Source organism: Poecilia reticulata, linkage group LG12 (genome assembly GCF_000633615.1).
Source record: "Poecilia reticulata strain Guanapo linkage group LG12, Guppy_female_1.0+MT, whole genome shotgun sequence".
NCBI lineage: Eukaryota > Metazoa > Chordata > Actinopteri > Cyprinodontiformes > Poeciliidae > Poecilia > Poecilia reticulata.
This window is the reverse complement of record NC_024342.1, coordinates 15,935,813-15,948,794: the sequence shown is the minus strand read 5'-3', so window position 1 is coordinate 15,948,794 and position 12,982 is coordinate 15,935,813. Positions and strand designations below refer to the sequence as shown.

Below are 12,982 nucleotides of genomic sequence, written 5' to 3'. Positions count from 1 at the left end.
ATGAATTTGCCAGAGATGCTCCACTAACAGAAGTCTTTTTAAAGATTCAAAGAAAATGGAAATTTAAGGCCACAAACCATGTGAAAAAAAATCTTTTGACTTTATTCTCATCCCTGACACTTTGATTTGATCATTTTAATATTTTTCAACAAAAAAAAATCTTCTATAAAGTCATCATCATAACATTTCTTTTAATCAAAAAAGATTAAAAACAAAAATGTAGGTAATCTTCAAAATTTTCTGCCCTAACAAAAAGCTTTGCTGCAGTGCATAGCAAATCCACCATAATCTGATTTAAGGTTTATTCCCAGTCCACAGCGCAGTGACTGCAGCTCTCATTGGCCACCTGTTGCCAAGTGTTTCTGCAGCGACTTGTTGCTGCTTGTCTGAAAAGCAAACAGCACAGAGTCCCTTGTTCTCGTAGATGGAGCACCGACTAATCATCTGTCATCCTCTCAGGTACAAATTCATACCCGACAGACGGTAGGAGACAATTGTGGGTTACTTTGTGTTGCTGTGAGCTTATTATAAAAAGGTTGAATTGCACAGAAAGATACAAAAAGAAAATGTCCCAGACAATTTAATTCATTACTCATCTAGAAACAACAGCTTGAGATCACAAAGTTTGTTTTTGTGTGTTTCTTATCTTAGTTTTCTCTTCTTTTTAAAAAAAAAATCAGATCTACATTGTTAAATCCTGATGTCTGACCCGGTCATCGTGGTTTTAAACAGAGCAGCAGGTCTTTTTGTAACACTGGAGGTTTCCATCTCTTCAGACTTAATGTCTCCTTCTACACTAAAATCATGGCTTGGTTGACGTTGCCTGTTGATCTGCTCTCCAAATATCTCAGCCTATTCCCCGATGTGTGGCTGACTCTGGTGTTTGGCTTCCTAATTGTGCCGGCTGTGTTTGGACTTCCTTTTGGGATCCATAAATACTACATGAAGATACTTCTCAGTATATTTGAGGTGAGTTTGAAGTGTCTCTGGTTTGACATCCCTGGAATAAAGATTCTTCATTTTCACTTTTTTTTTAAGTGGCACATAAACCCATAAATACTTGGGACCTCCTCTATCAATGCTTATAGCAGTCTATTTTAATGACCCCAACACTAACCTATACCACTAACTATACCTTAATATGCATTAATACCAAGGTTGAAACTGTCTTTGCACTATTATAAAAGATAGTGGTCTCAGCCAATCAGTGCCAAGGAAAGTAGCCTAGCTACAAGCTACATTTTCTTTGAAATATTTTCCCAAATAGGCACATTTCCACAAATAAATTTGAGTTATGTTCCACAAAAAAAAATCAGCAAATAGGGGAATTTGCAGATAATGAACCACAAACAGGTGGTCCACTGCATCATCATTTTTTACTAATTATTCCTGACTGAAAGAGAGAGAGAAAAAGAATTACTTTGGACTTATTTATTTAATTTTTAAAACGTTTTGAATTGATAAGAGGTACACAAAATTATTTGGGAAAAAATCATGTTCAACTATTTCAGTAATCTCACCTCTGACTCCTTTAGAGCTATTTTTGATCACTTTGACAGCAGATGAATTGAGTTCTTATCACTCAGTCAAAAATCCAAATCTTGAGTAAAGAAGAAAATTCATGTTCTTCCTTTAATTACTTTCACAAAACATACCATATTTTTCCTGCTAAGGTTCCTCACTCCTCCTCTTGTTTACTGTGTTGCATTTGAGCTGAAAAATTTATGAAAAAACTCAGTTTTATTGATTGATTTATTTGTTTATTTATTTATTTTGAACAGACAAAAGTAAAATCAAGAAAGAAGGAAAAAATAGTTAAAACAAATTATCATGCCCAAGTGACATGCAATTTTATATTATCTGTTCGAAAATATCACTTTGCAGCAATGTGCAGTTCTACTCCGTGTGCCCAGATGACTTAGTATCATCGGTTGTTTTTTCCAAGGAGGTTTTAAAGGCTCTTTTTGAGTGACAGAATTGTATTTAAAAAGACTTATCTTAACACCCTCCCCACTGAGAGAAAAGCTTGCAGCCTTAGGACCACCATCTGAGTTGATGTTGATATTGTATCAATCTCAGATCCCTGGGAAGTTGTTCATCCGATGCAGTTTCTTGAACAAGCTTAGTCCCAGTGGTTTACCTACACATGTGGAAGCTACACACATTCTGTCCTGATCTTGTATTTAAAGCGGAAGTAACCAAATTTGTGGCGAAATGTTAATCTTGGGAGATTGGGAGACACCACCAGTTGATTTGGATATTTTGAGTCGTTCTACATGGAGCCACTTGAATGGGAACATTTTTGTTCCAATCCAGCTGTACGTTTATACGATACTGGTAACTGGAGTTTCTTAAATTGGCCCTTTTTGAAACTATCTCGAGATTGAAACAGAATGAAACTTTTCTGTATGTAATACATGTCATTTTCTGTCTTACAAAATGCTGTACTTCCCATTTTTATGCATTATGTTTTGGACATTTTAAATTCCGGATAGTTATATTTAATAGAAGTATTACATCTATTCATCTGTGTTTGTTCCACAACTCCACAGTGACTGTACATTTATCTTTCTTATATCTGATGCAGAACTTTCCTCCCTCAAGTTTATGACCCACTTTTTCAATTGGCAAGCTGGCTAGTGAGAGTTTGAAGCTAAAATTGGCCCATAATAGAGTTTATCATCTGCAAAGCACATGTGCTCCCAATCTTCTGTGGAGCATAGCTGTGCTCCAGAGAAAACTTGCTGTCTGATGTTATTGCTTTGATCACACCATTACCTTCTGCTGCACATTTTCTCCGTAAATATCCAACTATGATTCCTGTCTAGTGACCTGAAGAGGCTTTTGTCTGTTTATTTGTCCTTATTTAGTGGACAACATTACAAATGGAGCTAAAGGCAAAAGAGAAGAATCACCAACTCTACAAACACTACACCAGTGGTAAAGCATTGCCATTTCAGTCACAAATTATGCACTGACTTATCTTTCTCTATGAAACTTTACTATAATTTTTTTCTGCTAAGGTATCATAGTCAAAGTCCCAGATTCAACTTTGAAGCAGGAAATTCAAGATCTACGACATAGTACTGGTTGTCTGAGTCTGGATACGCGGTTTGAACTGGCTGATGTTTTCGTCTTCTGTCGGAAAGCTTTGGAGAACATCATAGACGATGACGTCACCAAGCGCTTCTCGGCCCAGAAGTTGGAAAACTGGAACTTGCTCACTAGGAGCAACCACAACTTCCGCTGCATAAGTCTAAAACTTTTAGCCTCGTGGTTTCTGGGAGTTTTAATCCGCTATGGTGTACTGCTGCCTTTCAGGTCAGAGAGGCAAATAAGTAGGTTTAAGATACATTTTTTTTAGCTGTCTTAAATAACCATTTTATTCTGTGTTTTGCAGAGCAACTGTAGCCGTCACAGGCATTTTTCTGTTTGTTGTTTTAAGTACCGTGGTGGGATTAATACCCTGCACAAAGTGAGTTCTACTAATGCCTCAAACATGAATATAAGTGAGGTTTACGTTGATAGATGCTAAGTTACAAACCTGACAATCTTAGCCATGTGTGCATCCATCTAAACCGATCATTGTGTGTGACTCTAGGTTGAGAACCTACGTTAGTGACAAGGTGCATCTGATGGGATATCGCCTCTGTGTTAGATCTCTGACTGGAATCATCACCTATCACAACAGGTATGTGATAATTAATGTTCTGAAACAAACCTGCCTTACTGAAAACACTGCAGAGCAATACTGCTGTACAGAGTCAACAATGGTAACGCTACATTTGCAGTGAGAGGAACACATACATTCAACATAGGCGTGTCTATTTTCATGACTTTCAGCTGGCTCGTCGTTATTACATGCAATCCGAACAATTTTAAATATTGCCTTGGCAAAACATTTTTTGATCGCTTTCTTTTTCTTTCCATCTAGCAGGATATCTGACCACACTGCTAATCAGAATCAGCAGAGTTTATTTAAAGTGATTTCCTAGTTGGACTTAAGCTTGCAGCAAGATAACTTCTCTGTCTGTGCCTTGTGTATCTGCAGGGAAAACAAACCAAAGAATGACGGCATCTGCGTGGCCAATCACACGACACCAATAGATGGGATCATCCTGGCCAATGACCATTGCTACTCTTTGGTATGAAATTTTAAGTGTGTGTGTGTGTGTGTTTTTTTAGGGTGTCAGTTGTAAGTAGAGTATTTTTAAAGGCTCAGGGGATGAAGTAAATTCAAAGTGAAATCATCTCACAGGTTGGGCAGCTACATGGAGGCTTGCTGGGATTGATCCAGAGAGCAATGGTGAAGTCCTCTCCTCATATATGGTTTGAGCGAGCTGAAGTCAAAGACAGACGCCTAGTGGCCAAAAGGTAGCATTACAGACATTACAGCGTCGTGTAAGAAAGAGTGTCTTAAAACTGATTTGGTTTATTTAAATAATTGTACCTATTTATTTTTTAGTCTCTGAGTTCATGGCGTTTTCACTTTTAAAAGGGGAGAAGTATGAACTTGTGACTCACCAAATGATTTTCAATTAAATAATATAAGCTGTCCACTTCTACTACAGTGAAAATAGTTCAAAAATATTATGTATAAGTGAAAATAAACAAGTACATTGTTCCAAAAAAAAAACAAACTTAAAAATGAGTAGCATAACACAAAACAAATCCTCTAATTCAGTTTTGTTGGTGTTATTTCAGGCTCAGGGATCATGTTGCAGATGAAAACAAACATCCTGTCCTCATCTTCCCTGAAGGTGAGTATGGAAATCCAACATAACTAGATACACAATCAGAGGAGTTTGACTGTATGAAATATTAAATTAATTTAAGCACAAATTTACGGAAGAGGATTAGGGCCACTGCGAAAAAATATATAAATAAAACAGTTCTGACTTTAATCTCAGAATTCTGAGATTAAAGTCAGAATTTTTTATAATTTTTTCCCAGTGGCCCTAATCGTCTTCCGTACAATTCTCCTACTACATATAAATACATTTAAATGTGAACATTAATTTTGTCAAAACAATCCTTAAGATAAAAAAAAATACATTCACACTTTTTTGAATACTTAACATTGGAGGACAACAGTACTAAATGTAGCAAGCATACTGCTAAAGTGCTTACTATGGTAACATCCAGTCTGCAAAAATGATATTAATGACGTTTATGCACATAAAATAATTATTTCTCTCCAGATAGATATTTTTCCCTTCAATTCCAATGTCACGCAAATGAATGGTCCTTTTTTTCTTTACATGTAAAGAGAGAGAGAAAGAAAGGTTAATTACATTTATCACATGTGATACACATATATCACAATTTTAATCACATGACTGTTTGTCTCTTAAATCTTTTCAACATTTTGTTAACAAAAGCAGTAAATTTGCCCCTTGCATAGCAGCAACCTGAGATGTGGTGAAGACAACGTGTTGAAATTCAACCCAAGGAAGACGGAAAATTAAAGTGATTTTAAACAGATACTGTTGATGTACTTAAAGTTTAACTCAAGACCATTTTTTCAGGTTTAAGGGGAATCGACGAAACAGGAGAAAATATCCATTAAGCAAAAAAAAAAAAAAAAAGCTAAACAAAAACTTGTTTTAAACAGATTAGCTACAATAGCAGAAATTTGTCTCACCAGATGCCAAATCTGTCATCTGAAAGCAAAAATAAGATCTAACTGTACTGTCAGGATAAAGTAGGCAGAGCGTATACGAAAATGTTTGAGAGTCATTTAAAAAGTTCCTTCAGTCAGGCTGCAAAAAATATTTTAAAGACAGGCAAAAACAAATATATCATGCTACATTTGCAAACATTTGTTTTAAAATCCTCACATTATTTCATTTACAGGTACTTGTGTCAACAACACATCAGTGATGATGTTTAGGAAGGGGAGCTTCGAAATCGGCTGCACCGTCTATCCTGCTGCCATTAAGGTAGCTCTGGGTGTTTGCGCTCTCTACTGCGCTCATGTTGTTCATAGCAGCCACTGAGACAAGACTTTTTAAAAAAATTTTTCAGTATGATCCTCGCTTTGGAGATGCTTTTTGGAATAGCAGTAAATTTGGTTTGGTGGGATACCTTCTGAGGATGATGAGCAGCTGGGCCATCGTCTGCAGCGTTTGGTACTTGCCACCGATGAACAAGAAGGTGAGGTATTTTATACCTCAAAAAGTTATTTTAATGGCATAATGAATAATCAAAATAAGCCCATTTGTATAGGCAATAAAATATAAAATATCTCTTCCCATTTCCATTTTGGTGAGCTTAAAGTGACTTGTATAAGATAAAAACCCAATATGTTTTCCTTTAAAACAGGGAAACATCACCTTTAATATGACTGTATACATTATTCAAAGTATGTAAAGTTACATTAAGAAAAGAGGATGTCTTTTTTATTTTCATTTCTTTTAAAAATTCATTTGTAGGAAGGAGAGGATGCCACGCAGTTCGCCAATCGAGTAAAAGCTGCCATAGCTGCCCAGGGAGGGCTGGTGGACCTCATATGGTGAGTCACTGTTTTATTTAAATGTCATTTAGTTTATTTATCATTTTCATTTCACATTTTTATGGGGACAGTAATAATAGTGCAGAACACTGGCCCTAGTTCATGAAACACATTATTGGGGATTTTATCTTTGACAGTATTAAACCCCGGAGCTAAATCGGAGGCTCAAGCCCTAATTGCTCCCTTCAGGGTCAGTGGGAAACATTAGCGTTAACATTGATTTTCTGAGTGACAGTGCATTTTCTATTCATATATGCTCACCCAGGGACGCCGGACTGAAACGAACCAAAGTGAAGGATACTTTTAAAGAAGAACAGCAGCAGCTTTACAGCAAAATACTTCTGGGTGACCATGAATACCAAAACCATCCGGAAAGCTGATGTCCAGACAGGAGACAAAGGAGAAAACCAGCATAATTACAGGCTATTATCTGTTGTTTAGTAATACAACACATGGTGGTAAGACTCTAACAAACAATGAAGATCATGTCTTTAAGTTTGTCAAATAAAACTGGTTCCAGGTCAGAAAATTGGAAGAGTTGTTAACTTTAAAGTTCAAACTATTACAAAGTAAGTCTGTTTTGTTCTCAAATCTCATTGATGATTTACTATGAAATCACATTCTGTGACCCAATGAAATCCTAATTTAGCAGAACCTCATAGATGCAGCGACTGCAGATGTTACATAACTGAGACTACAGAGCTGCCAGCATTTGTAAGTCAGTTTACTAATTGGCTCAAGGCTCTATGTTTGTCTGCAGCTTTAATGTTTAACGAAGGTGAAACAAATTGTTAGTTGGATAGCTGTTGGTTTATTATTTCACTGGAAATGTCTGGTTTATTTTAACAGAGCCTCATTGTATTGTTTTATAACTGGGATATATTGAAATGATGTACTTGACTTTAAATTAGACTGATTTTTTTTGTAAAGTGCCTTGAGATGTGATCACTACAAATATAAAACTGAACTGAATTATCAACTTTCAATAGATGTGTTTTTCTCTTATTTGCCTCCCTCTGACAGCAGGAGTCACTGTTTGTACAAAAACAGCAAATCTTCATCTGAATTAAACACTTTTTCTAGGTATGACATTTTGAGGAAGGCTGCACAGTGGTGCAGTTGGTAGAGCTGTTGCCTTGCAGCAAGAAGGTTCCGGGTTTGATTCCTGGCCTTGGTCTTTCTGCATGGAGTTTGCATGTTCTGCATGTGTGGGTTTTCTCCAGGTACTCTGGTTTCCTCCCACAGTCCAAAAACATGACTGTCAGGTTAATTGGCCTCTCCAAATTGCCCCTAGGTGTGAGTGTGTGTGCATGGTTGTTTTTCCAGTGTGTCTGTGTGTTGCCCTGCGACAGACTGGTGACCTGTCCAGGGTGACCCGCCTCTCGCCCGGAACGTTAGCTGGAGATGGGCACCAGCACCTCTCACAACCCCACTAAGGGACAAGGGTGCAAGAAAATGGATGGATGACATTTTGAGGATCAGGAGGCCTAGTGGATGCAAAAGAAGAAGGAGAAAATAAGTTCTGTAACGAGCGTGGAGGTCCAAAATGAAAAAGATGGAGACACAGGTGAAACCTCACTGGTGAAACATGGAATTTAAAATTACATTATAATCCCCCCCTCTTTATTTATACGGCTTGTCTCACTGAGATCCAAGAGTTTTGATTAAAACAATTAAAATATGAGCCAAAAACAAGAGCAAGTTTCAAAAGAAGATTTCTCGTTTTATCTTAATTTTGAATTGTCCCAAAATAATCAAAGTGGAAAGCTTCATATCCTGCTGCAGTGTGCTCAGCGTTGATGGAGCAGAGTAACAAAATCTTTTTTTTCTTTTACCATATTAATGGTCAGAGGTTGAAAAAGTCCACACCATTAAATTATCTTGGCTCAAATGTGGGTTTAACTAAACCTGCTTAAAGATTGTTGCTTTCTAAAGGCATTTCTAATCTGATAAAAGAGCCTCAAAGGAACGGAAACTCTAACGTATTGATTCTGACAGGTGTGGCTCATTCACAGTGAAACTCATTGATCCAGCCACCTGTCAGTTTATGGTGGGCGTGGCTTCTCCAAACAGAGCCCCCCCCCTTCTTGATGTGACCACGCCCAATCAGCTGGTTCCTGAAGTCCCGCTGGGCTCTTCAACTAACTTTTCCGTCCTCCTCCTCAGTTTCGCGGCGAGCCAGGTGGCGTGTTGGCTCCGCTGCGTTTTGTTTCGGTGTTTCTCTCTGTAGCGGCGCCAGCAGCAGGGTGTTGTCAGCATGTCTTTAGCGGATCAGCAGTGGAGTCCCACAAGCGTCCAGGTAACGGTGCTCCAAGCCAGAGGCCTCAGGATAAAGGGGAAAAGCGGCACCAATGACGCGTACGCGGTTATGCAAGTGGGCAAGGACAAGTACCAGACGTCGGTGGTGGAGAAAAGCGTGGCTCCGGTGTGGAAAGAGGAAGCCTCCTTTGACCTGCCGCCGCTGCTGCTTCAGGCAGGAGGAGGTGGAGGGAAGGACCGCGGCACGCTGCACGTCCAGGTCCTGCACCGCGCTCTGGTGGGACCCGACAAGCTGCTGGGCCAGGCTGTCATCAACCTGCTGCAGCTCAGTGAGGACAAAACCCGCAACAAGACAGAGTAAGTTCACTGTGGAAAGAAAAGAAGAAGAAAAACAAAAATCACGCCGAATTTAAATTAGAAATACTAACACTAGATTAGAAAGAAATATAAAAGTGCAAAATACAACTCGGTAGTTTAAAGTTGTTATGCAAACGGATATAACTACTGGCCTTCTGGTTTTCCTGAATAAACATTGAGCAGAAAGTTTAAGTGAGTTTGCATTTCCTTATAACTAAATATTGGCAGGTAAAAGTAATTGCCTTCCACCTGCGGCACAGAGACATAACTTCTGTTTATTTATTTATTTATTTTGGTTCTGCTGTCAGTCATGCTGAACCTCTGTGGTCTCAGAGCTCCAAACTCCCATAATCCCTTTGTAAAGCCTGGATTTTTAAATTGCAGACGACCAAACCAGCAGCAGCAGAATTTGTGAAAAGTTGTCCTGTGTGTTCACATCTGAAGAATCTGTGATCTCTGCACCTTCGAGCCCTTTGAGATCCACACACTCAGCCATGCATCACTGCACAGGCCCATTTACGTGGGTTTGGTTTCCGATAGTTGCCCACTCGCAAAGTTGCAGCTTAGAGGATTTGTTTTCCTGGTTGCAGCCTTGGAGGATGCCAAGCAGCATTACTTACTCAAGCAAATGAATGCAGTTGGTTCAGAGATTAATTTTCATTGACCGAGCTTATTCATTTCCCTCTATACAGAAAGAAAGACGATATAAACTTTGTAGGAGAAGCATATATTCAGATATTTTATTGAACTTGAAAGTCTTTCTATACACCAAATGTTCATTAAATTAAATAAAGAAGCAACATGTTCATTGGGCACAAATTGATTTCTACCTCTTTTATCTAATTATTAAAATGATCGAGTTTTTGCCTCTACAACAGGCCCCTTCATGATGGATTAAGTCGACCAAACAGTCCCTACGACCTTCACGATTTTTCACGCACCATTTGCTTTATAGCTAAACCTCAAGCCAGTGAGCAGAGGTCACAAACGCTGCTATGAACAATGGTTCTCTTTTTTTTCTATTCTGCTTCCCATTAGATTGGAGGTTCCTGCGCCTCCACCGTGTGTTTTTTTCAGCCTTGCTATGGAAACGCAATTGGCAGCATAACCCAATTCAATAAAACCAACCTGATTTTAAAGAATCATGTTTTTCCCTCTGAACTAGATGATAATAGCCGACTAGACCTTGCTAGTTGTTTTAAAAGTTTAATCTCCATTGCCGTGGATTTATTAGCATACTAAGATATGTAAAAAATAAAGAAATCTGCCTCGTTCTCTCCATTTATAACTAGCCATATGAAAATCAGCGGTCGTCTTTAACACAAGGGGATCTTTGCGCGTTTCTTTAGCAGTGAATTCAGACTCGGCTCATCTGTGTTGATCTTTCTGTGAGCTCAGTGACTCCCTCCAGCTTTGGCCTCGCATTCCTGACCATTTTATCAATGAGAAAACAAACATTGACAGCAACAGTGAAAGTCAAGCAAGGCCAGTTTTTCACAGCTGAACCACTGAGGTTTAAATGTGAAATAGGAAGGCCTTGTTTCACCACAGCACGACTCATGAACTATGATTATTAATTTAGAGTAAAGTTTTAAAGTTGGTAAAGTTTAAGTCATGATGGCAGGGAAAGAATTGTCAACATATTGTATAATTTGTCCCCCCATTCCTGTTTTTTATAAGAAAAGAGCACCAGGAAGTAATAAAATAAAACATGAAGAAGTTGATTCAACAAATAGCTTGAATCAACCTATTTGTTATCCTGTGTCATCATTTTCATCTGTGACTTCTGTGAAAATGTGAGACTGTCTGTCTTGGTGAAAATGGCACATCATCAAAGTTCAGGTATTAGAGCAATAAAACCACCATCTCTGCAAAGCCTAATAGATTACAAACAATCTGCAGTCAATGATTAAAGCTCAGCGAATGTGAGCAGCAGGTACGTTAAAACGAGAAATCGCAGTGTTTTTAATTATTTTCAACTTCATTGCTTATTTAAACCATCTATTTTCTGGGTAAGGCTGAAACTGAAACTGTGTAAACGTTTTTTTCTCCCTGTTTGACATTAAATCATGTTGAGATTCTCAGTTGGAGTAAGGGAAATTATTCTGTAAGAATGTATTTCATCTTTATCATTTTAATCAATTTCAGAAGTTTACATACGCAAAGATTACCATGCCTTTCAAGAAATTTGGGAAAACGTAGACAATGATATCATAGCTTTTAGGAGCTTCTGATTAGGTAATTCACAACATCTGAGTTAAATGAAGGTGCACCTGCCTTACAAAAGTAACTGAACAAACTATGAAGAAGAGAAAAAAAAACAATTTCTATGCTGAAAAAAGTTGAGAAGCAATATGAACTGAAATGCCACTCGGAGAAGAAGGCATTATTCCAAAAGCTACAAAGATCAGTTTGCAAACGCCAAAAAAATATCCTGTGGTATGCTTAAACTAAAAAATGAAGCCAGGAAGTAGAGGCTTGGGCACAAATTGGTCTTCCAGACAATGACTGTGACTTTACAGCCAGACTACAGGTCATATGTTGTCAGAGTCTTCGTCATCATTACGTTGAGGGTTTATCTCATTGTCTGTGGTATTGGTGCGTTGCACAGTCTTGGTGAAATAAAGTATTGGGTCTAAATTTTCATCTCAACTCGGTAGCAAACAGCACTGTGGTCCTGGTGGATGGTGATCCCAGATGCACTTTAGGCCTGGGTTTTTTAATGGATAAATCAGGCTATCATGGAACTTTTGGGATATCCTGAACATCAGCCATGTTCAAAATGTATGGACTGTTTGAAAGCCAAGACTGCCAGGAAACCAGTCAGCTTGTGGTCAAGCCTCCAGCCAGAATTCGGCCGTGATCTTGCTGATGGTTCCTTCAGGATAATTTAGACCCTCTGTGAATCTGAATAACTGCAGTAAAACTTGCTGTACTTGTTCACAATTTATTTATTTTTCTAAATGAAGTTGTTTTATAAGCCCCTTTTGAAAGAACGATTCTAAACGCACCATTAAAAACTCTTATCTTCCTTTTTGGCCTTTCTGATCCAGGAAAATGACTCGGACAGTTTTAGTCCTTGGACTTTCTCACTGCTACATTGTTACTTATTCAGCTGTTCCCAGCTGTGCTCTGTGATAAGAAATTCTTGAGTCACTTGGGGCCATTGTGTTATCACCGGCCCAGGAAGGATGTGTCCAGAGAGAGTGCGATAGATATCTGCAAGAAAAAGAAAAAAAAAAAAGTTAAGTCATCTATTATCCTCCTCTGGTACCGTCTGTCCAGTAAAGTAGCACACTTTGCACCAGATCAGAGAGGTTTAAAACCATCTGCAGTGCAAACACCAGTTTAATTCCACCTCATGCAGAGTGTGTTGGGCTCCACCCAAATGCTTTTGCAACTTCCCCTCTGATTTCACTTGAGGAACTTGCTTCTTCTCTTTTTGGCTTATTTGTAGTGTGTGTCTGGCTTTGTGACCCGTGATGCTCTATTGTTGTAAAATACTAAACAAACGGCAAAATGCCCCACTCTAAATTTTAGGCTTAATTTAAAAATATCCCAAAAAAATTGAGATCCTGAAGTAAATGACTACGATTAAGAGTTACTCTCCCGTCCTTGAAGTCGGGGATGATCTCGATGGAATATCTTGAATAGATTTCCATGACTGAAGGTTGTTTAGACCAGAATATGCCACAGGTACGTCTCCCTGGTTTAAGGGGAAAATTGCTGTCAATTTTTTTTCTTAATTGACCAATCTGTCCACACTGCAAAAACTGAAATCTTAGTAAGATTAAATATCTTAAATTAAGGAGATTTTTCTTGTTTTCTTTCTGTCAAGATAATTTTTCTCAC

At 38.3% G+C, this 12,982-nt stretch overlaps 2 protein-coding genes across 4 annotated transcripts in view; both read left to right on the top strand.

The window, feature by feature from the left end:
- Positions 1-187: 187 nt before the first annotated feature.
- Positions 188-7,500, top strand: gpat4 (glycerol-3-phosphate acyltransferase 4). Of its 3 annotated transcripts, XM_008424157.2 has the most exons (14): positions 189-459; positions 681-740; positions 852-969; positions 2,871-2,940; positions 3,024-3,321; positions 3,401-3,475; positions 3,602-3,691; positions 4,052-4,145; positions 4,259-4,374; positions 4,705-4,760; positions 5,857-5,942; positions 6,028-6,156; positions 6,435-6,514; positions 6,780-7,500. In XM_008424157.2, exons 3-14 carry the CDS (start codon positions 943-945, stop codon positions 6,892-6,894), a joined length of 1,236 nt encoding a protein of 411 aa, XP_008422379.1. In that variant the 5' UTR covers positions 189-459; positions 681-740; positions 852-942; the 3' UTR covers positions 6,895-7,500. The 3 variants fall into 3 exon arrangements, with proteins under 3 accessions (XP_008422378.1, XP_008422376.1, XP_008422379.1); XM_008424156.2 differs by lacking the exon at positions 681-740 and having other exon boundaries at positions 188-459; XM_008424154.2 differs by having other exon boundaries at positions 188-459; positions 681-969.
- Positions 7,501-8,634: 1,134 nt separating this feature from the next.
- rab11fip1b (RAB11 family interacting protein 1 (class I) b) overlaps positions 8,635-12,982 on the top strand; it is an 18,558-nt gene continuing 14,210 nt past the window's right edge. The window contains exon 1 of the mRNA XM_008424153.2: positions 8,635-9,130. Within this exon, the coding sequence (XP_008422375.1) occupies positions 8,772-9,130 (359 nt within the window). The 5' untranslated portion in view covers positions 8,635-8,771. The remainder of the gene's footprint in view (positions 9,131-12,982) is intronic.